Below are 25,028 nucleotides of genomic sequence, written 5' to 3'. Positions count from 1 at the left end.
TGCCCCTGGCTCAGATCAGGGGAGCTTGCTTTCAAGAACTGTCCTGTTCCTAGACCAGCCCTGTAGATACTCCAAAGTCCCCCTGGAGTGCAGGTCTTTTCCATGGTAGCCAGGTTTCAGAACTGTCCTTTCTTAAATGTTCCAACACACAGGAAGGAAACATTCTGGTTGATTTTCTTTGTTATATGGCCTTCTATATACTTCCAATTACACTTCCTCCAGAGCCTAAGGAAGAATAAAAAGAGGAGAAGGGCTCAGATGAGACTTACATTAAAAGAAGAAATGGATGACCTGGCTTCACCGCTTTCGAAACACTCCATTCATCAGTAAACAGCAACCTCCTGTTCTTGGAGACTTCCCCGCCATCCGTGACAGCCTCGTCTCTACCGCCTGAATCCGATCCTGCACCTGGCTGTGCAGAACAACAGGCTGGTGTTTAAGCTCTCCAGCTGCTGTACCAGGTGATGAGTCAGGGTTTTCAGTTGGAAACGAATGACAAAGTTATCTTCTGATTCAGAAAGGCAGCTGATCCTTCAGACATGTGAGTGCTGAGTGAGTAAAACAGCACCTCCGTCCACCTGAAGAAAGTTGGCGTTCTGGACAAGGGTCCTGTGAGGGGTGGGAGGGGTGTGTGTGTGTATGGGGGTGAAGGCAACTGGGCCTCTGAAGCAACTGAATACCAGCTGGAGGGCAAGAAACTTCTAGCTCGTGATTCCCAGTCTAAAGGCTAGTGGGTGAGGCCAGAAATGTGGTCTATGAACCCAGGGTATCTTTCTTTCCTCCCTCCCTCCTCCTATCCAACAACATCCAAGTCCCCCATATTCTTTTTTTTTTTTTTTAAGATTTATTTATTTATTTTTGAGAGAGAGAGAGAGAGAGAGAACACGCAGGAGTGGGAGGAGGGGCAGAGGGAGAGAGAGAGAATCTTAAGCAGGCTCCGTGGCCAGGGTAGAGCCTGACATGGGGCTCCACCTTAAGACCCATGAGATCATGAGCTAAGCCAAAACCAAGAGTCGGACGTTCAACCAATTGAGCTACCCAGGTGCCCCGTGTCTCCCCCATCCCTTAGAATTCCAGCAAGGACCAAACTCTGCATGAATGAAAGCAGAAACTTTGTCCAACTCATTCACTATTGCATTTCTAGTGCCTAGAACAATGCATGACACACAGTGGTGCTCAAAATACACTTGCTGAATGAACAGATGAATAAAATAAAAAGGCTCAGGGCAGGTATCTCCATTCCAGACTGTAAGAAGTTGAGGTATCAACTTTTCAGTGGTAGGGCCACTGTGGAACTCCTTCCATTACACCAAGCTGCCAATGGGCTGAAAACCCTTCAGATATATCACACCTTAGTGGGGGGAGGGGGATACTGAAGGTAGAAGGGCATTCAACTTTCAAAGAAGGAAGAATATAAATGGCAAGCAAAGACAACGGGTCCTCTTTGGGGCCCTTTATAATTGCTGTGAAATGGCCAATCCTTTGGAGCCTGGTCACCAGAACTAAGACGGGCTGTGCATCCAAAAAGCCCAGGAGATTATAAATGTTAACAATGGGGCCTGAGCGCCTCAAGAATGGGTAGCTACTTTGAGATAACTTGGCTCTCTGAGTTCATGGGTCCTCAAAATGGTCAAAACTCAATGATCCAGTACCTACAAAAAGGGGAAGCAATTCAACAGCCACTGAATCGACCTAGGCCTCAGCCTCCCCAGGACCCTATACACTTCACAACATGTAACATCAGCTCTGGTACTGTGTTTCCCTGTGTTCGGTATTGGGACTAATCTGCAATCAGCTCTGACTGGGGGGAGCACTGGGGGAGGGCCCTTTCAAAGTGCCAGGACAAAAATTACGGACATGGTTCTGTGAACACCGCCAACCCCATATAGGGAACCCTCTGAGTTTCTAGAGATTATCATCCAAAAGGAAGTGAGAAGTTTCCACTGTCCCAGGCTGAATGCATAGCCATCCCTCACCTTCTAGGTATTTGGATGATGCCTACCATTTCAGCAGGTAACACATGTCATGTCATATGAATGTTAGAAACACAAACCTTGAGGACAACAGGTACAGGGGACCAGACATCCAGGAAAAACCCCTGAACCACAGAGGGTGGCTCTCTACTCCTCTGCACTTATTTACCATCTGAGGCCCTGCACCCATCGAGCTCCTCAGCAGCTGCCCGGCTCTGAGAAAGCACCTTGATTTGGCTGTTGAGGGGCAGCAGGTGGGGTTGGTAGGGGACTGCACTAAGTTCTCAGATCAAATGGGGACCACGTCAAGGGAAGAACTGGCACAGAGTTGGGGTGAAAACATGGAGACCTCATTTTAATAAGATTGGGTGGGGGTGGTAAGAACTGGGGCAGCAAGAGTTGGGGGCAGTTTAGCAGAGACTTAGGGATGAAGTGTCCTCAGGATGGCTGGAGGTGATAAGAAAGTATGTGGTGGGCTAGGAAGTTAGGGGTTGAGTCTGTGAGGACAGAAGATGCATGTAAGACTTAGGATAGGGCTGAGATCAGAGTTATTAAGAAGAGGGGCTGAGCTCAACAGAGCGTCTGCTTTGGTGGTAGGTAGTAAATGAGGGTGGGTGGAGGTGGGGTGTTACGGCTGAGTAGACCTTGGGGGGGCTGAGCAGGGGGACCGGGATAAGAAAGCTGAGCCAGAAAAGAGGAAAACCAGAATGGTGGGGATCAGAGGAGGCTGGCGTGGAACACTGGTGTTGCCAAAGGGGTTAAGGGGTGAGGATGAGATGCGTTAGAGGGAGGCGGAGGGATGTGGCTGCGCTGGGGGTTGGAACTGGGCTACCGTGGGGTCAAGAGTATGGCTGCATTTACGCAACACCAGTGGTGAGGGGGTGGGGGTAAGGGCTGGGCTCGGGTCCCGGGCGGGAGAAGATGGAGGGGACGGGTCGACAGTGGCTGTGCGGGCTGAAGGCTCGGGTCCGGGTGGGGTGGGGTGAGGGGCTTAGACGGGGAAGGGAAAGGGCTCTAAAGCAGGACAGTTTCAAGGCAACCAGGAGTTTGGGATCACGGACAGGGCTGGTGGCCCACCGCCCGTTCGCGTCTCGGCCCCGCCGCCCCTTCTCGCCCTCCTCGTCCCCGACCCCGAACTCACCAGAGGGAGCGGGGACCGGGCGGGGGGCACTCCTGGCCGCTGCAGCCTCTAAGCCTCCGACCCGACGCTGCGGCCTCTCCGCCACTGACAACAGGAAACGGCGCTCGCGGAGCCTGACGCCATCACGTCGGTTCGGCGCCCGGCCCCGCCCCCGGCCCACGGAGCCAATCGAAGGGCGGGAGGAGCCGTGGGGCGGGGCCAGCGTTTCCGCAAGCCCAAATTGCCAAACCCCGAGCAGGTGAGTGATCTGGGAGGCTCGCGACTCTACGACCCGAGGTGTGCGCGCGAAGAGGTGAGGCCACTAGGCGAGGCCACCAGCGTCGGGCGGAACGTGTCCTACTGTCCGCCTCTAGCAGTGTCTGTGTCAGACTAGATGCTGGCTTCTGGGTTCATGACCTCGCCTGGCCACAGCACTGTCTGTGTCACATTGAGACTGTCTCTTGGCCTTCTGCGGGGAAGGCGCCCACTTGTAAAATCGGACTAATTTTTCCCTCCCTGAGGGCATCAGTGCAGGTGGTGCTTCCCGCTTGGCGGTTCTGGGGGAAAGCATATGTGTTTTGACCATGCCTTATGCCAAGGGAACGCTTTTAGGTCCCCTGGGCCTTCTCCGGTAACCTGAATCAGTCCCAAGGCGCGAAGCTCAAGGGTCTGGTTATTCTCATCTAGCCAGGTAGTTGTTTGTTTGCTTTCCTTGGTAGAGTTGACATTTCTCTTTCAGATGGACGAGGAACAAAAGGTCAAAAGTGTGTGAAAGGGGGGATGTCTTGTGCTTCCGACACTTCACACCTGCAGGGTAGTCAAATGGGAGCTTAGGGCCTGAGTGTGGGGTGAGTGCTGGGGTGGAGAGGTACCCCTACTTGCATGTCCACGGGGAACTTAGGGAGTATCTACAGGGCTGGTCTAGAAACAGCACAGTTCTTGGAAGCAAGCTCCCCTGATCTGGGTCGGGGGCTTCGTTGGCCTTTGTGAGAAGGTCCGGGTCCCAGTGCCTGTTTCAATTTATAAAACCAGCTGTTGGAGGTGTGGCACTTGAGTGCGTGGGGACTGCCCCTTCAGTAATTCTCTCTCCAGGAGTGAGAACCTCCTCTCCCTGGTTTTAGACTAGATGAGCCTGAGTGCATTTAGTACGGTTAATCATTGAGGAGGAAGTTATAAATAAGGACATAGAGGCAGAGTATTCTCTGGGTGTTAAACAAGGTGGAAAGTAAGGGACTTACTAGGGAAATCCCATTTCCTAGGCAAAAGGATAGTGTTTCTCGTTATAATTAGCACAGCAAGAGCATCAGTGTCTTGACATAAGCATGCCCTCCCCCAAATGGAGCAAGGAACATTCTTCAGTTCTTTCAATGAATTTTTGCACAGTGGCTGTCTACAAAAGCTGTGGGAACCCCCACATAGTAATCTCTTGTCTGCATTTTCAGGAGCCCTCATCTCCTGGTCTTCTCTTACTTCCCAGGCCTCTTGGCCCCTCTGCAAAGTCTATGGGCCTGTCTTCCACTCTTCATCTTGCTCTGGTGCACACTTCACTTTTCATGACACTACCATGTCATTTGAACACTATTAAAGGCACATGCAAAATGCCATGGTCCCAGAGAAGAGGGCTTGAAGGTTATCCTGGAGGAGGCAACTTTTATCTGAGCTTTCCAGGTAGATAGAGGAAAGGGCATTGCCTGTGAAGAGACTGTCAGAGAAATGGCTGGTGGATAGGAATGCAGACTGAGCTCAGGGGAGGGTGCAGCGGGGGGTGGAGAGGAAGCTAGGAAGTAAGAACAGAGGATGGGGAGGGGGTTAGGATGGGAGGGAAGATACAGACAGGGTGAGGGGGAAAGGGAGGATGCATAGACGGTTGGAGGCCAGTGCAGGATGAGCTCAAACATTTGCAAAGGCAGCTCACAGGCCACTGGTCTGTCAGCTTAGATTTCAAGCACTAGGCAGAGTTACGCAAAAAGTCAGGAGAACTTCGGGTGTCTGAATTCCCTGGGGACAGGTCCAGCGTGTAGATTCCTGAACCCCACCCCTACCCTGGAGAGTCACTCTGGGATGGGGTCCAAGAATTTTGGCTTGACTGCCTCTCCTGCGCCCTGCCCTCACCACCAGTGGATCCAAAGCATAAGAAAATGTAAGAATCTCAGTCTTAACCTAGGAGCTGAGGGATAAGGGATTAACGTTTGTGCAAATGCTTCTGTTGTTTGCCAGGTAGGAATTGTGATTTGTCCTTATCAACCGCGGGGAAGGTAGGTTGGCATTGTTATCTCCATAGCACAGATAAGAAAATAGGCTTAAGAGAGAAGTGGAGTAACTTGGCCACACAACGAATAAATGGTAGAGGGAGGACTCTCACCCAGCTCTAGTTGGAGGACTGGCAGAGTTTAGAGGCAGAGCAAATGGGCTTTGGAGCCAGGAATGCCTGGGTTCGAACACCAGCTCATACTGTTTACTAGGACTTCCCTACAGTATGCGGGGCCCAAGACAAGCCTGCAAGTGTGGGGCTAAGACCACTGCCACAGTCAGTGGTTTTCACAGGCCCCTTGAGATGGTACTGAAGGTAGAAACTTCTAAGTTTGATTGATGATTAGAAACGAGAAGTCAGTCAGAACACCCTAAGGCCCCTCAGCCTCAGGCAGAGGGGCCAGAGTGTGTGATTTCAGGTAAGTTCCCAAAACTATCTGAGCCTCAGTTCCTCATCTGTAAATTGGGGAAAATATCAGTTGATGTGAGGATTAAATTAGATGATATCCTTAGGACAGTTTCTGGCCCGCAGTAAGCACTTGAAGATGACTAGCTATAGGGCACCTGGGGGCCTCAGTTGGTTAAGCATCTGCCTTCGGTTCAGGTCATGATCCCAGGGTCCTGGGATGGGGCCCACAGTGGGCTCCCTGCTCAGCAGTGAGTCTTGCCCCTCTCGCTCTGCCCCTCTCCCTAGCTCGTGCTCACTTGCTGGCTCGCTCTCAAATGGATGAATAAAGTCTTTTTTTTTTCCTTCTTTTAAAAAAATTCAATTCAATTTATTTATTTATTTATTTTAAAGATTTTATTTATTTATTTGAGAGAGAGAAAGAGCACGAGCAGGAGAAGGGGCAGAGGGAGAGGGAGAAGCAGACTCTGTGCTGAGCAGGGAGCCAGATTCAGGGCTTGATCCCAGGACCCTGGGATCACTACCTGAGCTGAAGGCAGACACTTAACCAGCTGAGCCACCCAGGCGCCCCTGGATGAATAAAATCTTAAAAAAAAAAAAAAAAAAAGATGACTGGCTATATTATATTTATAGTTTGGGCTAATTTTCACTTCCCAATCCAGCTAGATCTCTGTTTTTAACTGCTCTCTGAGCACTGGAGTGAGAGCCTTTCTGTTTTCTTTTTTTTGAGAGCCTTTGTTGCTTGAACCCCAGATGTACCCTTACTTGGCAGCTGACTGAAATCATCAAACTAGTACTAATGCAACCATTTCTCTTGAAAATGGAATAGCTCATGTTCTCCTGGGTTCTGCTGTAGGAAGCTGGTTCTCCCCACTCTCTTTTAAAAAATGGATTTAAAGGGTTTTTAAGTATTGATTTGTCAATTATACCTCAATAAAACTGGACAGAAATAAAGCTCTGACAAAATAATGACTTTTTAAAAAAAACCCCAGATGTTATTACGCACATAGTTTACAGTTCAAATAGCACAAAATGAAATGGTAAGGAAACGTCATGACCCACAGCAGTTTCTTGCCCCCACCCCCACCCTCGCCCTCCTGAAGCAGCTCGCAGGGGCTGGTTATTTCTGGCTGACTCTTCTGGTGCTTATCTCCACCTATCTGGTGCTTCTAGCTCTGGATTTTCCCATTCAGACACTGTCTGCGGACTTCCTAGTAGCACAGGCAAGGAGTTAGTGTAACGCCCGTCCATTCTTGGGCTTTAGTTCTGTCACTCTTTCCTGATAACTGATAGTGTTTACGGAATTGTGGCTATATAAATATCGTTCACCGCCCAGCTTCCTCGTGTACTCTGATTGTGATCGTTTCCATCTCTGACCCCCAGAACGTTTCCGTTGCTCTACCTGGCATTATCACTCCTCCGGTCCCCTCCGGTGCTCTGGCTGGCACTTAGCCCTCTCTCCAGGTTCTGTCCTCCCGTGCCCTCTAGCTACCTCCTCGACCTGTCCCACAGCTGCACCCTGGAAATCTTCCCTCGCTGCTTCCTAGGTTGGCCTTTTCCTGGCTCCCTTCTCTTCTTGCTTTCTTCACTCTTTCTCTCTACTGGAGCACATCCACAGTTAAGAATCCCTATTGAATATTAAAACCAGAATGTTCTTTGGACATGTTCATGAGAGTAGTTATACCTTTAGTATCTACAAATTGGGAGAAAAATACATAAGGACCCCAAATTATCATGAAGGCACTTCTGCTCCTAAGTGAATTTGTGTTTTACTTACCCCGGTAGCATCTATGAACACGTGAAAGCCTGTTCAAAGTTTAGGCTTAAGGGTTTGTTCAATCTCTGATCCTCCATTTGCCACCTCACCCCCTTATCTTGCAGTAAGACAACCTCCCTCTCCACTTTCAGTTCAGTCTCTGTGCTTTAACCGGACTTAAGTACTGCTTTAAGGCCTGACCTCGCATGTGCACATGACCATGGCTGGCCAGTCAGAGTCTCCTCTTCCCAGCTACAGCATCCAAGCCGACCAACCGGAGGCCTTCTGAGGATGGGGGTTCCTCTACATTAGTGTAGCGTTAGAATTACTAATGACCATCTTTGCAGCCTTGAGTGCATCATTCCGAGCCTGAAGCCAGGGGAAAGCACAGTTGAGGGACAGATGGGGAGAGGATGATGCTGTCGGAGCCCTAGATGCAGCCAGCTTCAAGCACTTAGGCTTCCCGGGTGTATGAGCTGATCTACTGTATGACCTTTTGGTTCAAGCATATTTTAGTTGGATTTCTTTCACTTGCAGCATAAAGAACGGCAACTGATATAATTGTCCTTGTGAACTCGGGCAAGGTATACAAGCAGTACATATATACATGTATCCTGACCAACAGCTCACAACACTAGGTTTCCTGTCCCTCTGCTTGTATCAGCCTGAGCCTGAGATAGCTTGACATTGAATAGTCCCATTTAGGGACTGGAGGAAGCAACTTACCATGAGTCACTGCCCTAAAATATACTTTCCACCCACATGCCCCGTGCCTGGAATTCAGTGGTGATGGTGGCATTCTCTAGGGTTAATCCTGGCTCTCTTCAAGTGGTTAACCTTTGGAGTGCGAAGTCTGTGGGGGAAAGGCAGGAATTAAGGTAGAGCATCTAGGTTCGGTTCTGCTTTTGTCCTGAGAGCTGGCAGAAGTGAGGATGAGAGGGGCTGGAGGCCTCGTGGAGCCTTGGGCGCTCTGATGACGAATCTCACTGTTCTTCAAATTGTCCGACGTCCATGCAGATCCCTGACTAGGGTCGTGGCTTTAGACAGCCTCCCTCTTAGGATATTCAGGCAATGAGAATATTGCTAGTGTCAAAAGGCCTCTAGAGAAAGAAATTTCACACACACCCCTTTTTTTAAAAGATTGATTTATTTGGGCAGGGGAGGGGCAGAGGGAGAGAGAGAATCCTCAGGAGACTACCCGCTGAGTGTAGAGCCCCACACAGGCTGATCCCAGGACCCTGAGATCGTGATCTGAGCTGAAACCAGGAGTCGGTCGCTCAACCAACTGAGCCACCCTGGCGCCCCTCACCACCCTGTTTTGTTGTTTAAACCTGTAGAAGCCCTTTCTTCTGGAGGATTCAGTGTAGACAGATCTAGGTACAAATCTCAGCTCCCAAAAGCACAGTCCCTTTGCAGCTTCTCGGGCAAACTCATAGCACTATGTGCTGACCTTTAGGAGGTCGGTCTGTATTTCATAAGGAAATCATACATGGAGAATGAAGAAATGGTCTAAAATTCACCCAGTAAGATCCCTGAGTCATCACTGCGGGCAGGGTCTGGTGCTAGGCACTGGGGTGAGGAAGGAGATGTGATTCTTGCCTAGTCAGGGTTCCTGCCCTAACAGAGAACTGCAGTGGGGCCTTCACATTGATGGATACTATCTTTCCATCTGCTCCATTTACAGGGGACACCTAGAAGAGCAGGGCCTCTGTATATAACCTCTAAACCAGAACTCGGTCCCATCCTGGGATAGATAGGATTATTGGCTCTCCCTGCATCCACAGGCTGGATGTGTCTTGCTGGGTCTCCCTGTGGGCAGAGTGTACTTTCCTGTTCCCTGGCTTGGGGCTTGGCCATGCAACTTGCTTTGGCCCATGGAACAGGCAGAAAGGAAAGTGACCATTCTGTGCCTGGGCTTGAAGAGGCCCGATGAAGTTTCTACTTGGCCTCCTATTATGCTTCTTTCCAGTAGCTTCTTCAGCCTGGGCCCAAAACCAACACAGGTGGAAAAGAGCCCCGCCGATCTGCAGACCAGCAGTGAGAAGTGGCGCTGACCCAGCCAGTGGAGCGTTTGAGTACAGCTGTACCAGCCATCCTGCGAGAATCGGTGTTCCAGTCCGCTGAGCTTGGGGATGGTTTATCAGTTAGCATTGTTGTGGCGAAGGGTAACCAGTACACGTACTCAGTCCTTCATTAGGCTATAGGTTCAGCGGCTGCAGTAGAGACCCAACACAACAGTGCGGTAGATAACAAGAAGCTTATCGATCTCTCATACAATCATCTGGTTGAGTACTGCAGTCCAGGGCTGCTTTGGTGGCTCACGTGTCAGGGAGCCAGGTTCCTTCTATTTGACAGCTCCACCATTCTGGGGTGTCGCCGTCATCCACGTGAAGCCTTTATGCTGTTCTCAGGTTGAAGTCTTCATTTGCTTTGGCCCTGCAAGCTGGTACCCTCCGCCGTGTGGCTCCAGACCCCTCTCCACCGCTACCCTTGAGCACAGAAATCTCCACCTGGAAGCTCCATTCCCGCTTCCGTTTCAGGCCTCAGGACTTGTCCTCTTCTTGAGTGAGTGTGCTCCTCCCACAGCCCCAGGAGGCGCTCCACCGCCATCCCCCAGGTCTCAACAACATCTCACCCCTCCTAGGACCTCAGGAGCCAGAGCCGGTCGTGCCTGGTGCTCCGCAGGACAGAGAGGCCCTGACTTCCACAGGGGCGGCAGCCAGCCAGCGTGACCCTTCGGGACTCCAAAGGGTAAGAATCCAGTGGTCCTTCTGGTCATCTTCAGGCTGCTCTGCCCTGCCTCTCCCACCCTCAAATCCCTGCCGACCCCCAGTCCTGCAGAAGCCAGACCACCTCTGCTTCCGCCCCCTCCGGCTCTCTTACCCTACTTCAGTAGTTTGGTGAGCATAAAAAGGCTGGAATGGTCCCTCTGTTTCGGGGATCGGCTCAGGAGGGGTGGGCATGTGGGTCTGGAGGGCGACAGGTTCTTTCTCTAAACCCTCTGAGGCCTCTTCTTCATTCAACCTTGCTTGGCTTGTGAAGACCTGAACAAACACTAACATAGTTTCGAGCAGCTCATGGCCGCGTCCCTAGTAGAACCCTAGCTTCCCTTCAAGTGCCTGCCTGCGAAAGCTCTAGGCTGTCTAAAGAATTTGCTGCTTATGCCTGCCAACACCCAAAGATAGGGCCCTTGTCTCCCAGCTTCTGCGAGACAGTAGGAGCCGAACTTTGATACGTGCCAGTGAGCAAGCCCAGATGGTTTCACATGGGCCAACCCACCTTCCTTCTTTTTGTAGTTTTTCACTTCTGACTGTAGAGCCCCCAGTCATTCCCTCCCCTATTCCCTTAGTCTCCCTGTGAAATACCCAATCACTTCTGTACTAACCCCAGTTGAGTTCCGGTCACGATGAGCCCTTTTCCCTGTACTACTGCAGTACCATGTTCCCGGTGCTCCCGCAGTACCGCGTACTCCCTGTGCTCCCGCAGTACCGTACTCCCTCCGCTCCCGCAGTACCGTACTCCCTCCGCTCCTGCAGTACCATACTCCCTCTGCTACTGCAATACTATATTACTGACTGAAATCTGTCTGGACCACTTTAAGTAGCGTCTGGTTTGGTTTATTTTCGACAGGGGAGGTGCACAGGATCGGCTTTTTAAATTAAATTAATCTGTTTATTTTTCAGGATCAGTCTTTTAAATAAGCCTCTCAGGGATGTTTGAGTTTAGAGTTTCGAAGACCTTATTTTGAGAAATTACATTTCCCTATGGACACCTTTTCTCTGGCAGCCCTTTTGAACGGGGGCTGTGTTTCCTCAGATACCTCATTGCCCATAGTCCATCCCGCGCTCATTCCAGTGAGAACATTCCAGAGACCAAACTATGAATCAACTCCAGGTGCTTCTCCAGTCACCTCTGGGGATGACCGCATGTCATCAGTATCCAGTGTCCGGTACCTCACCAGCTGACCCGCTAGAATGACACCTTTCTAGGTTTCTGACTTAGCTAGCTCCCCACCATGTTACTCCTTGTAGACACCACCCCACTTTTAGAAGGACTTGAACACCCACCCATTTGTTGGATAATGTTGGTTGGCACTCTTGACACCCACTTCTATCCCTTTCTTTGCAGGTGCTGGAAGCCCACGAACCATATTTCACAGATTCCCTTGACAGCAGCGTTCTGCCAATAAAATGTACCTGTGTGAAATCTGGAAGGTGGAAAGGAGGTGGAGGCCGTTCTCTCCTCCTTTGCAGTAGCAGACGTGCAGGCTGCAGGTGGGACTCCATATTCCCACACTGGTCACCAGGCTGGGGACGGGGTGCTGCAGGGACCTCAGCGGTGGGTTCCCGAAGTGTCCTGACTTGTGAGTGGCATTGAATCGATGGAAAGCAGCTGTGGTACAGTACCTGAAAGCTAGTGGTGCGATCCCCCGCTCCCCGACATTCACCACCGCCAGTCCCCCGGTGGTGAGCACCACTTGTGTCTATGGACATCGATCATGACCTGAGCTGAAACCAGGAGTTGAACGTTTAACCAACTGAGCCACCCAGGCGCCAAAGGAATGAGGAATTTTTGTCTTTTCCGTGGATTGCGCCGCATTATCCCTCGGAATCATGCAGCCCTGATATGTGTTGGGTGAGGAAGGTGGTGGTAGGTTTGGTGCTGGGCTGCGCTGGAGAGATCAGGGCAGCACACGTCTGACCCTCAGTGGGGTCAGGAGAGACTAGAGCGGTACGTGCAAATGGGTAAGTGGCCCCACCAATACGTTTTCTGAAATAAAGGCCTGAGGAGGGCTGTCTTGGGTAATTACTGCTCTCACACATCCTTCTTTACCCTAGCCCTCAGCCCCTCCCTGCTAGCTACCCAAGGGTTGGGTTTTTTTTTTTTTTTTTTTAAAGAAAACAAACCAAAAAAACCCCAGTGTGAATTATCCACTCGCTTGTAAGGGTGAAGAACCCCCTATTTGCCAAGACAGGGCACACATTCTGTGCGTGAGTTTGAGCCGTTGGGAAGAAAGACGGGCCTCAGCCCTGCAGTGGAGCTAGGCTCAGTGATCCGAATATTCTGGCACTGCCACAAGACCTTATGAGAGGGGCCAGAAATAGATGACCCTCTCCGGGCAGGAGGTCAAGCGTGTTGTGAATAACGTATTTGGTGAGCCAGGGGAGAGGGCTCCAGAATAAACTGCTAACTGATTTTAAGAGTCTACACCCCCTGAAGATGTGTTTTCCAGTTTCCAGAGACCGAATTGATCGGGAAACGAGGGAAAGACGCCCCTGCTCATCCTGCCTTCCCTGAACTGCTCTTGTAGAGGGACACTGGCCCCCACGAGGGATTCTCGCTTCAGTCCTGCTCCTCGCTCCTGTGGCCCCCGTTCCCTGGATATACGTGTTTAACTAGTTCCGTTTTCATTCCTTGCCACACCGCTAGAATTGGTTATGAATTTATACATTTTAATATGAGAAAAATAAGTACTTTACAAGCAATGCTGAGAAGCTGATATCAGAAAATAAACTTTGTAGGCGGCCTGAGGCAGGACGGGCTTACTCGGTGATGGTCTCGACGGCGGTCTCGCTCTCGTCTCCTGGCTCTTCAGCCGAATCTGTGGCCTGAGCCTTCTCGGCTGGGGCGTCGCCTTTCTCTCTGCGAAAAGAAGGAGAAAGCCAAAGGCTTTGACTCTGCAAAGAACAATTCAACTTTTCATAATTTCCTCATCTGAGAGAAGAATCGTAAATCAGGTACCCTGGTTCCTTGTTGAAAATCTCATCCTCATCAGAAGAGTCCTTGTCATGTAGCTTCTGTGCCATGTTTTTCTTGCGTGTGGCGTTGAGAGGTCTGTACATGTCCCGAAGCCAAAGTGGCCGCCTTCTCCAGAAAAAGCCCTCCTAGAAAACAGAAAGGACGGTGTTCATTCTGCGTTTCCCCTGCTCTCTCCAGCCACGGGACTTGACCCTGCTCAGATTTACCTGACTTTCACCTTCCGTTGAGCACCTCTTCCGCAGCAGAGATCGAAAGAAGCCCCTTGGAGGAAACACACACACGCCATTAGCGATTCATGCCATGTTCCATGCCTCTCACAATGTGCATCTCTGGTCTTACTAGGGCACCTCCGTGCATAATCACAGGAAGCAAAATCACCACAGACCTGGCATCTTGAAAATAATCCCATGCGTGCTGGGCTTCCAGAATTTTCCCACTTCTGTCCCTAATGGCCCTGCAATGTCTCTGGAGAGATCTCTGTATGTGGCTCAGCATGGAGCATAGGCAGGATTTTCATCCCGCTCACCTGGGCCCTTGTGTGCAGTGAACACACTGTGCAACGGCACAGCAGAAGCACCTTACTCTCTCCAGAAGCATTTTACATTGGTCCCCTACGTACTTAGTTTCCATAGGCATCATTTGCTGGGGAGGGGGAAGGAGAGGTGCTGCGATTTTCCTAAATACTGTATCCTACAAGTTGAATCGCACCAAGAAAATGCCTGAGTCCAACCAGCAAAGGTATCTAGCTCACTGACTTTCACACCGCAGGCTGTCACTGATGAGTGAGTGAGTCGTGAAATCAGCTTAATGGTCACAACCAGTGCTAAAACACAAAATATTCTTTTTGAATACAAACAACATAGAAAAAAATCAGAGTGTATAGTAAGTTTGTCTTAGAAACTGCCTATGTCTCTACGGTATGCGTGTACTGAGTCGTGACATCAAATGTAGCTCGCAGCCCAAGAACAGTGTAATCGGAGGAGAGCCCAGCTTGGAAAGGAGCCATCCTCTGACACGCACTAGCAATATGACCACGGGGCAATTTATCTTCCCTTTCTTCTTCTCCATTTCCTTATTATAAAAGGAAGAGACCAACTATTATCTAAGGCCTCTACCAGTTACAATTCTATGGAGTCATAGGGGCTCGAAAACCAGGAGGAGGATGATGGAAGTATTCCTGCCACTTTACAGGAAGGAGTCATATATTCTGCCTTCCATCAGCCTTGAAGACCAGCTGTCTTAGTCCAAGACTTTGTGGCCCTCCCTATCCTTTCCCCAGAGCCTCCGAGAAGGCCTCCGGCCAGGCGTGATGCTCACTACCAGCAGGAACAGTATTCTTTCTGCCTTTGGTTGTTTCCTGGGCGTAAAACAAGGGGATTGAAATAGAGAGGAGTTCTAAAATCTAGTTCTAAAATTCTACTTTAACAATTGCCAGACTAATATTTACCTTGAGCTTCCTTCTTTACCTTCCTCTGATGCTGTTCTATGAGAATAAATCTGTTTTGGAAGAAAACATGATCACAGTTACCCATCTCGATGACCACTGCCTCCAAATCTTTATTCATTCCTTTGTATTTTAAGTCTTATTTGGCCAGTGAGATAACTTTTTGGAGGACAGGAATTCGGTTTAATAGTCTTCTGACTCTTCCACAGTACCTAACTAGGGATCTTGTGTGCAGCGGGCAATATATTTTATTGATGGTTTTAGATGACATTCAACAGATAATTCCTAGTAAAAATTCTTAGAAGTAGAAAATGAAAGTGTCTACCAGAAACCTAAACAGGAGCATTGTTCTAAAGTTAAGGACAAGAGTAGGATGCCTATTATTCCTGCTACTCTTCATCATTGTTGAGGAGGTCCTAATCAATGCAATAGGAAAAATGAAGTATTGGAAAGGAAGAAACAAAACATATTTGCATATGAAATTATGGACAACCTAAAAGGCCCAAGAGAATCACCTAACTTCTCATTACTGAAGTATGAGAAGTCAATAAGATGGCTAGATACAAAATCAAGAACTCAACATGCAAACCACAATAGCTTTCCTACATTCCACAAATAACTAATAACGAGTGGAAGAATGAGCCCATTTACAATATCAGTAAAAGGCATAAAGTACCCAGGAATAAACTTACAGCAGAGAATGCGTAAGACCTATGAGATGAAAATATTAAAACTCTTCTAAAGGACATAAAGAAGAAATGAATACATGATGTGAGATACCATGTTCCTAGAGTATTGCAAAGATGTCAATTCTCCTCAAATTAACCTACAAATTCAAAGCAATCCCATTCAAGTCCCAGGATAGTTTTTTTTTTTTTTTAACAAAAACTGGCCAGCTGACCATTGGTGGCGAAATGGATGACAAGATCAAAGAGCAGGAGCTTACCTTACGAGACATCAAAATACATTATTATAAAGCAACTGGAATTAAGTACATAGTGTGATACTGGTACAGGGAAAGAAAACTGGATTGATAGAGTCCAGATAAAAACAGCATTTTAGATGAGTGAAGAAAGAATGAACCATTCAATAAAAGATTTTAAAGTAACTGGATCTTTATGTAGGGGGAAAAAAGTTAGATCCCTTACCTCAACCATACCAAAAAACAAAACAGATTCTATACATATTAAAAAATATAAATAACAACAAATGTTATAAGAGTATAGAAGAAAACAGTATAGAGGCAACAAAGCCCTTATTAACAAGACCCACATCCCAGAAGGCATGAGGACAGGACTGGCAGATATGGTCCTTGCCCATCATTCTTCATAGTCCTGCCCCCTTCACCCCTGGGTTGTTGGTCTTCCTGTTGATTTATAAAACTCTCTTCATAGTAAATAAATTAATCCTTTCAGTAGCTTTCATTACATTTCAATGTTTCAAATATTTGCCAGTGATTTCATCTTTAAGGAGACAGAACAGTACAACAGGAGCACAGGCTCTGCAGTCAGGCAAAACGGGCTTCTGCTTTGGGTTTTGCCACTGGGGCCTTAAGCTGATTCCTCTTTTAGGTATCAAAGAGGGATGGTAATATCATCCTCACAGGACTGTGGAGATTAAATCGGATATGGAAAATTCTTCTTCCTATGCCTGGCATGAATCAGTGCTAAGTTTGCTAATGGAGTCACAGACAAGATGATCAAATCTATCAAAGGTTTCTTTTTCTTTTTTTTTTTTAAGATTGTATTTATTTATTTGACAGAGAGAGAGACAGCCAGCGAGAGAGGGAACACAAGCAGGGGGAGTGGGAGAGGAAGAAGCAGGCTCCCAGCAGAGGAGCCCGATGTGGGGCTCGATCCCAGGACTCTGGGATCACGCCCTGAGCCGAAGGCAGACGCTTAACGACTGAGCCACCCAGGCATCCCTATCAAAGGTTTCTGCCTGTGGTGTCAGGTCAGAAAGCTCTTTCCCATCACAAGATGATAAAAATATTGCTTCTGTTTTCTTCTAATAGTTTTATGGGTTCTTTTTTTTTTTTTTTTTACATTTACTGAAATGTTTGTTTTAAGGTGAGAAATGGGGATCTGCTGCTATTTTCCTCCCAAATAATGAAGCAGTTGTCCTATTACCATTTATTTATTTTCCTCCACTGATTTGGATACTAAAAGGTAACATTTCAGAAGTCCTAGTAACACATGGGTCTGTCTATTGCTGGACTCTGTATGCTACTTCAACTAAATATTAGGCTGCCTTATTCCTCGTTGAGAAGTTGACATAATGCGTCATCTCTCTTCCTTTGAACACCATTTTGTCTACTACAGGAAAAACACTGCATGGTCTCTGTCCTCAAAAAGCTTATCATTGAAGTAGGGAGAGGAAATAACGAAACCACATAAATACAAACACGAGGCTAAACAACATAGAAATTAAAAACAACAATAGCAATTTATAGAACTTCCCTAAAAGCCAAAGGCCACATGCCACTTGGAGATGCAGAGGGTACTATCTAGATAATGGCCAATTATTTATCTTCCCAGAGACCTTGGTAAGCTGACCCCACACCAGTTCCTAGCCTCCTGGGCTCAGAAATCAGAGCCTCTGTCCTCATCAAAAGCGAACTCACTTCTTCAGAGGCAATCTCATTTTATCAATGCCCAAGGATTGATCAAAATCAGAATGCCAGGTTACGACTTGACAAAGAGAAATCTGTTCCACAGATAGGGCATCTGTGTCTACGTGATTGGGAACTACCTCCTGCGGACACAGGGCTCTGTGGCACGCTGAAGCACAACTGGAAGGGTACTTGGTGAGAAGAGAATTAGAAGAAAAGTAACCAGCTGAATCCAGTGTTTGATGGAAATGACTGAAGTAGCCAGATCCATCCATCTCCCCCACAGGCACAGCCTCACTGGTGGGCCTGGCTCTCATTTGCTGCCTGAGGTGCCGTCCCTACTCTTGGGCAAGACTAGGATGGGCACTGCCCATGGTGGTCTCCTCCTCACCATTTCTACGTTTTTACCAACTACTGACCAACTTCCCAAAGACAGACATGTTTCCTTTTAGCAGTTAATGTATCTAGTCAGGTTTTACTCAAGTCTGATAAACCAGGAAGCCACTTGAGCCTTACATATCTCTGCTCTGCTCCATGTGTTGACCTTGGTGTTTCTCTCCTGGGGAGCTGCCTTTTAAAAAATTGTTTACCCCATTTCTGTTATCAGGGGAGGGGAATGCATCACTGTGGACCCTAAGAAATGGTGACAAATCTCACAGAAGGACTAGGACCAGGGGCACTGGAGTATTCAGGGAAGTCTTTATAGAGAAAGATGAACTTGAGTTTAGCTTTTGAGAGATTCATGGTACTTCCATAGACAGAACAAATTAAGGGAATTTCAGGTGGGCAAAGTCACCGACAAAAACAGGAATGGGCATGGGGCGACTAGGGCATGGTGAAGGGCTGTTTTGGCTGGAATGGAGGCCTGCCACGACAGTAGAAAAGGTAAACAAGGTAAATTAAGTTGGATTGGTAGGATAGAGTCAAGACTGTCAACTTGTTAAATCATTCTTTTAAAAAATGTTAGCGCCTGCCTGTTGGGAAAAATAAGAATTCATTACAGGATTGAAGAAAAGGTAAACAGGCAAGCTCCAGGAACAGGCGAGTATAAATACGACACGCCTGGAGGAGCCTGATGCAGGAGTTTAGCCGCAGCATTTCAACCGAACCTATTCACACAACACCTTACACCGTGGAGGAGAAAGCTGCTAGGTAAATCTAACTAAGCCAGATGGTGACACTTTTATCTGTAAGCCATGTCCTTTCTTCCAGGATGACTGATAGCTCCAGGAGGGTGGGGACTTTATCTCTCTCATCATTTCAGCCAAGGAAAGAAGTCATGGTAGTCTGAGAGTGACTGGTGAGTACAGCTAATCGACATAATTTTGAGTTGAAGAAATGTTACTATCATGTCATCTCTGGCCTTCTTAAACTTAATGTCTCAGAACAGTCTAATGGCTTGTTGCCTTGGTTACCATCCACAGATCTCCTGGCAGTGGGGTTCCTTTAAAATTCCCCGGAATATACTTTGCAATGAAAGAACAAAGCATATCTCAGTCCTCCAGACTGAAGAGGAATATCAAGTAGTAGTAGGTGGGAAAGTGGCTTTGATTTTCAGTTTGTGGGTTCCGAATCTATTATAAAGATAGAAGATACTCTGGAAATCTGAATTAATGGTTGTCCTTACCTCAATGAGACAGAAAACTATAATCAAAATCATCACTACTACAGTCACAGATATTGCCAAGATGAGTTTGTTGTTATAGCCATAACCTGGAACTTCTTTTGTGAGCTAAAAAAAATAAAGAACATTTTTTTTTTTTAGAAAACAAAGAGACGGGATGAAAGCTAACTATTCTTCAGCTACTCTAAAACCCCATTCTTTCAGATGAGTGGCTTACAAGTTCTTAAGGAACACACCAAATCTAATGTGTTATGTAATCTTATCATCAGCATTTTCTTCAAAAATGTATTTATCTTGTATGTTAGTGCCTCTTCTCGTCTACCCTGGGGATAATGGCACTATTCTCTAAATGAGCAAAAGGGGCATGTCACTATCTCGGCCAATGTCACCTGGCCAAGACAAGACCCAGACTAGCAGTCCCCTGGTCTTCGTCCTTGGGTGCTTTCATGGCATGTCCTAAACTGACTCAAAGTCCAGATCCCATGTTTTAGGAGTTTTCCTCACCTCACTGGACTCGTGCCCTCTCTGTTCACTCTGGACTTCTGTGCTTTCATTGATATAGTTCTCAGTCTTCCATTGGTCCGTATCCCACTCTGCCTTGGACACCTTTACTTCTTGCTGCTCACTGAGCAGCTTCATCAGGAGGCCTGTTCTGGAGATGAGCTTGGCACAGGCCAGCTGCACGTGGGTTTCGGAGCAGTCCATTTTCAAAGTCCGGATAACGTGAGAAATGAGCCTTCTCACATCGTTGTTTGGGATGAGGGACCGTAGCTGCTGGTTTAGCTGAATTTCAAATAGGTCACCTGGGGCTGAGAGCTTCTCGATGGTGAAGCCTGTGGGCTTCGGGGGCAGTTCAGTGCCCACATTGTGGTATTCCCATTGTGTTTCATTGGTTTGTTTAACAGTTGGCATAAAGTTGTCTGCGGTGGCCACAGAATGTGCACTGGAAAGATTCTTATTGTTCCTGAATTCAGGGAGGGTTTGTTCTGGCACAGTCGTGTTTCCTGTAGAAATAGGTTCTTCAAAAACATTCTGTGTAGTAGTGTTTTCTACAGTAGTGTTTTCTCTAAAAGGTTCTGAAAGAGTAAATAATTCTGGAAAAGGATTTTCCTGAGAACCCAGTTCTCCTGAAGATGAAAAATCCTCCCGTGAAGGGGAATTTATGAGGCTCCTGACTGCAGAGAACGGAGGCCTCTTTGCAAGCATCAGTCTATTACTGACAGGACTTTCCTTTCTGAATTTTCGATTCAGTTTGGCCTTGGGTGCTCTGTGGACCACACGCGAGCGAGTTTTATTAAAGAGGTACTTTTTTCTGGAATGTGAGACTGGTTTGGAAGCCTGCATATTCCTAACTCTAGCATTTGCGTCCTCTAAAACAAAAATGGTATAGGTTAAGTCTTTTGATTTGTTTTTCACCTCAGGTAGGGATTTTGGAGCGGTGGAGGCAGAGGACCTGCCTAGCAAGTATTGTTTCAGGAAAGAAGAGACTGCTGCCTTGTGCTCCTCTATGAATGAAGGCTCCGTATTGAAGGAGTCTCCCACTAATTTCCTGGGCCTCTGCGCCATGTGAAGCTGCTCCAGCTCCCTTGCGGATGGTCTCCTGAGCCTTGTTTCTTTGGCCATGTTCTCCACAAACGGCTGGGCATTCTGTTTCCCCTTGTTTCTCTTATTGCCCATTTCTTTGAAGTGCCTTTTCCGTAGGCCCTTCGGGCCCTTGATGACCTTTTTCACTCTCAGCATCTTTTTCCCTACACTCTCAGCCTTGGCGAGATTCTTTTCCTGTGCTTGGGCAGTTTCCAATTTCTTTGGAAAGATTTGACGTTTAAATTTGGGACCGAAAAGGCCGGAATGTATAAGCATGGCCATTTTTTCTTTCTTTTTCACCTCATCAATTTTTTCTTGAATTTCTGCATCTAACAAATTTTCCAGAAAATAGAGTTTCCTCAGTTTATTTTTGTAAGTTGAATTGTTGGGTACAGGTTTAAGAGAAGGGTTCCCTGTGTTGTTTGCCAAGGGACCCACGGGCTTTTCTCCATCTTGCACATTTGAAAAGAGAAGTTTAATGAATGGTAATAATGTTGATTCTACATCTTCTAGATTTCCCTCTGAGAAATAAGGCAATATGTAATTCAGCGCACTAATAACATCACTTTCATCATTAAAGTCTAGCTGCTCATTCATAAAGGCTAAACTGATGCCATTTTTGTCTGAGGATGCCTTCTCCGGCTCAATGGTCAGCTCAGTACTGGTGCTCTTCTTCCGGGCTTTCAATACCTTCATGAATGATCCTTCCGCATTCCTTATAGATACTTCTTCATCTGTCAACAAAGAAGAGACTAGTTTTGATAATGAAAGACTGATAGTACAGCTTTTTCTCAGTCCACAGCCATACATCCCAGCCAAATAAATTAAGAATCAGCAAATATTTGAGCACCATTTAGGAAGGAGACAAACTCAAACTTGAATCTATGATTGGCAACAACAAAAGGAGAAAAGGGTATTTTTTGAAAAAGCGGCTATTTACTCAGAACTTTCCATAGTGTGAATAACTGTATTTGGGATTATTTCATGGGTCCCCAAGGCCCAGCTGTCCAGTACTTAAAAAAAGTCAAGGTTCTGGAAGACACTCAGCTAAACTGTGTGCAGATCTACTGTGACTCCTGGCATTCATATACCCCATCCTGTCCTGCTCCAGATGCGGAGGGAGTGTGAGGCTTCCTCCTTCCACTTTTCAGCGTGCTTGTGTTCTTGCGGCCATCACAGATGTCCATGACAACACCCACTGTTTAGCAGGTCCTCATCTGGACATGTCCTCTCTACCTACCCACCAATTCCTTTGCTTGGGCCCTGCTCCCATATATTGCAGCTCACCTAACATAAGCTCTAAACAGGAAAAAAAAAAAAAAACCCCACTATGTCCACCCTGGCTCTTTGCTTAAATGTGGGCAGGGATCTGGGGTGTAGGTTAAGAGATTTCCCAGGTATGAGAGATATGCCAATGTAGAATGTTCAGTAAATCAGTGGATGATACTTGAGGTTTTAAAATGCAGAAGGGATGAAGAAATTTTTGTCAGATGCCTACTTCACTTTCATTTCCTCTCATCTCTGATATTTCTAGCTTTACTTAGGGAACCATCCAGAGCTTCCAACTACCTGAAGGTCAAGTGTTCCGCTTGTGTACATTGCACAACATTGTGCAGCTGGGTTTCTTTTCCAGAAGAATTAGAAGTATTTTTAGTGGTGGTGGTGAGGGTCAGAGGAGGAGATAATAAGGGTCATGAGAAAGGAGGAGCAATAGGCCTTGCAGAGAGCCCAAAACGAGGCATGTGAGTGCTGGGCTATAGCACTTAACACCTCTGGATCACAGTTTTCCTCACCTTTAAAAGAAGATTAAACGTGCCTATTCTGCCCACCTCTAAGGGAGAAGGGAGTAATATAATTGGTAAAAAATTGTTTTGAAAAATAAGCAATACTGTATTTACAGAAGTAGCAAAGTGTTATTTCTGACATACCCTAGATCACTAATAGGGACCCATATTCCAGCTATCCGGGTGCAAAAGCACATTTTGGAAGTCATCAAGTGGTGCCAATAAAACATAGTATACAGAAAAGTACTTAAAAGCACCTGAGTGTTTTAGGACAGAAAAGCTTAGGATTCAGAACAAGTTCAGAGTTGGACAGTCCAAGAAGAGAAGAGCCCCCTCTATCCATTAGAAGGTAGTAGCTTCTGGTTAGGGAACAGAAACTCTCAGGCTCTGAATAAAACTTTTTTATAAATCAGCATCACTTTTACTCTTATAATATAACTTGTAAAAATAAATGAAATAAACAAAAATACATCTCCACCTGTCCTATAAGACAAAGGGCACCTGAGATCTAAAGCATATAAAATCAGTTTACAAACTGTTATGCACTATATGAACAAGTTTTCATTTGGGGGTGATTAATTTAATAATGTAACTGAGAATCTGACATTTAACAAAGGAGTAGTTCTTAGAAATTTAGGGTGGCTCAAGCATACGACTCTTGGTTTTGGCTCAGGTCACGATCTCAGGGTCATGGGATCAAGCTTCCGCACTGAGGTCCACACTCAGTGGGGGGGTCTGCTTGAGATTCTCTCCCTCTGCCCCTCCCTTGACATGCTCTCTCTCTCTCAAATAAATAAATAAATCTTTTTTAAATAAAAAGAGATTCGGGAATTTGACTCTGAATGAATAAAAATAATGCAATGACATCTTAGTTAAAAATTGTATCATTGTTGATTAAAAATTTAAAAATAAATAAAATAAAAGTTTAAAAATTTATCATGAGGCAATTCAGACTCACCACAACGTGTGGCATTTGTCAGACATTCACTCTCACAATGCAGCTTGACTGTCTTGCAGACAACCTCAATATTATTTTTGAATTGGCAGAGACAGCAGGCCATACGGCTAGGTAAAATCCTATAAATGTAAACACAGAGAATTAAATTAGTGATAAAGGAGTTACTTGAGTAGGTAGAAGAGGCAGGCCAAGGGCATCACAGCGCTGTGCAAAAAGGAATTCTCGAGGCATATGGCCTGGATGGTTGGGCAGGGAACAGTTGGCCAATTGCTGCTCTTGAACATTGTAAATAAATAGATAGAAGGACAGAGGTGCCCAACAGAAAGGTAAGGATGGTAGGGGTTATGGTATGCCTAGAATAAGACGGAGATGAGAACTGGTAAATTACATATTTGATAAAGGACTTGTTTCCAGAATATATAAAGAACCCTCAAAATTCAATAATATTAAAGCCGAAAGACAAATAAGCATATGAAAAGATATTTGACATCATTAATCATAAAGGAAATGTAAATAAAAGCCATACTGAGATACCACTACACACCTATTAAACTATCTAAAATTAAAAAAACACTTACTATAGCAGGTATTAGCAAAAATGTGAAGAAAATGGAACCCTCATACACTGCTGGTGGGACTGTAAAATGGTACAACCACTGTGGAAAATAGTTTTTTAAAAACTTAAACTTACACTTACCTTATGAACCAGCCATTCCACTCCCAGGTATTTATCCCAAGAGAAATGCAAGTATGTATCCATACAAAAACTTGTACACACATATTCACAGAAGCTTTATTTTTAATAGCCCAAAATTGGAACAACTCAGATGTCCATCAATGGTGAGCAGATAAATTGTGGCATACCCATATAATGGAATACTATTCAGCAATAAAAATGAATTATTGATATACATAACAACATGAATGAAACAAAATAATCATGGTGAATGAAAGAAGCCAGTTAGAAAAGGGTACCTACTGCATGATTCCATTTATATAACATTCTAGAAAATGCAAACTAATTCTTAGTAACAGAAAGCAGATCTATGGTTACTACCCAAAGCGATCTACGGATTTAATTTAACCCCTATCAAAATTCCAACAGCATTTTTCACAGAACTAGAACAATCATAAAATTTGTATGGAACTACAAAAGACCCTGAATACCAAAGCAATCTTGAAAAAGAAAAACAAAACTGGGGGTATCCCAATTCCACACTTCAAGTTATATTACATAGCTGTTGTAATCAAAACAGTATGGTACTGGCACAAAAACAGACACGTAGGTCAATGGAACAGAATAGAAACCCAGACGCAAGCTCACAATTATATGGTCAATTAATCTTCGACAAAGGAGGCGTGAATATGCAATGGGAAAGACAGTCTCTTCAACAAATGTTGTTGGGAAAATTGGACAACTATGTGCAAAAGAATGAAACTGGACCACTTTCTTATACCGTATACAAAAGTAAACTCAAAATGGATTAAGGACCTAAATGTGAGATCTGAAACCATAAAAATCCTAGAAGAGAGCACAGGCAGTAATTTCTCTGACATTGGCCTTAACAACATCTTTCTAAATATGTCTCCTGAGGCAAGAGAAACAAAAGCAAAAGTAAACTATTGGGACTACACAAAATAAAAAGCTTCTGCATAGTAAAGGAAACAACCAACAAAGCTAAAAGACAACTTACTGAATGGGAGAAGATATTTGCAAGTGACATATCCAATAAAGGTTTAGTATCCAAAATATATAAA

At 46.1% G+C, this 25,028-nt stretch overlaps 2 protein-coding genes and 1 long non-coding RNA gene across 12 annotated transcripts in view; 1 reads left to right on the top strand and 2 right to left on the bottom strand.

Moving 5' to 3' along the window:
- The window catches only part of PLEKHM1 (pleckstrin homology and RUN domain containing M1), a 44,809-nt gene extending 41,565 nt beyond the window's left edge, over nt 1–3,244 (bottom strand). For 3 of the 10 annotated variants that reach the window (XM_045813854.2, XM_087854280.1, XM_045813858.2), the window contains exons 1-2: nt 3,115–3,241; nt 270–412 (exon numbers count right to left, since the gene is read on the bottom strand). The gene's annotated coding sequence lies outside the window, so the exon portion shown is untranslated. Of the gene's footprint in view, nt 1–269; nt 610–3,114 lie in introns of all 10 variants that reach the window. The other 7 variants (XM_087854275.1, XM_087854282.1, XM_087854279.1 and 4 more) reach the window with 5 other exon arrangements.
- Nucleotides 3,245–3,295: 51 nt separating this feature from the next.
- LOC148107940 (uncharacterized) lies at nt 3,296–12,393 on the top strand. Its single transcript, XR_015721271.1, has 3 exons — nt 3,296–3,406; nt 10,150–10,256; nt 11,634–12,393. It is a non-coding gene; the product is annotated as an uncharacterized LOC148107940 (long non-coding RNA).
- Nucleotides 12,394–12,973: 580 nt separating this feature from the next.
- The window catches only part of LOC123803159 (uncharacterized), a 46,694-nt gene continuing 34,639 nt past the window's right edge, over nt 12,974–25,028 (bottom strand). Inside the window, exons 8-14 of the mRNA XM_045814422.2 lie at nt 23,271–23,389; nt 19,449–21,262; nt 18,948–19,052; nt 14,713–14,762; nt 13,472–13,526; nt 13,248–13,390; nt 12,974–13,148 (exon numbers count right to left, since the gene is read on the bottom strand). Of these exons, the coding sequence (XP_045670378.2) occupies nt 13,049–13,148; nt 13,248–13,390; nt 13,472–13,526; nt 14,713–14,762; nt 18,948–19,052; nt 19,449–21,262; nt 23,271–23,389 (2,386 nt within the window). The 3' untranslated portion in view covers nt 12,974–13,048. The remainder of the gene's footprint in view (nt 13,149–13,247; nt 13,391–13,471; nt 13,527–14,712; nt 14,763–18,947; nt 19,053–19,448; nt 21,263–23,270; nt 23,390–25,028) is intronic.

This window comes from Ursus americanus, chromosome 23 (assembly GCF_024610735.1).
Source record: "Ursus americanus isolate L20-20 chromosome 23, mUrsAme1.1.p, whole genome shotgun sequence".
Taxonomy (NCBI): domain Eukaryota; kingdom Metazoa; phylum Chordata; class Mammalia; order Carnivora; family Ursidae; genus Ursus; species Ursus americanus.
The sequence above is the reverse complement of the archived record's forward strand: the minus strand, read 5'-3'. Positions and strand labels throughout refer to the sequence as shown.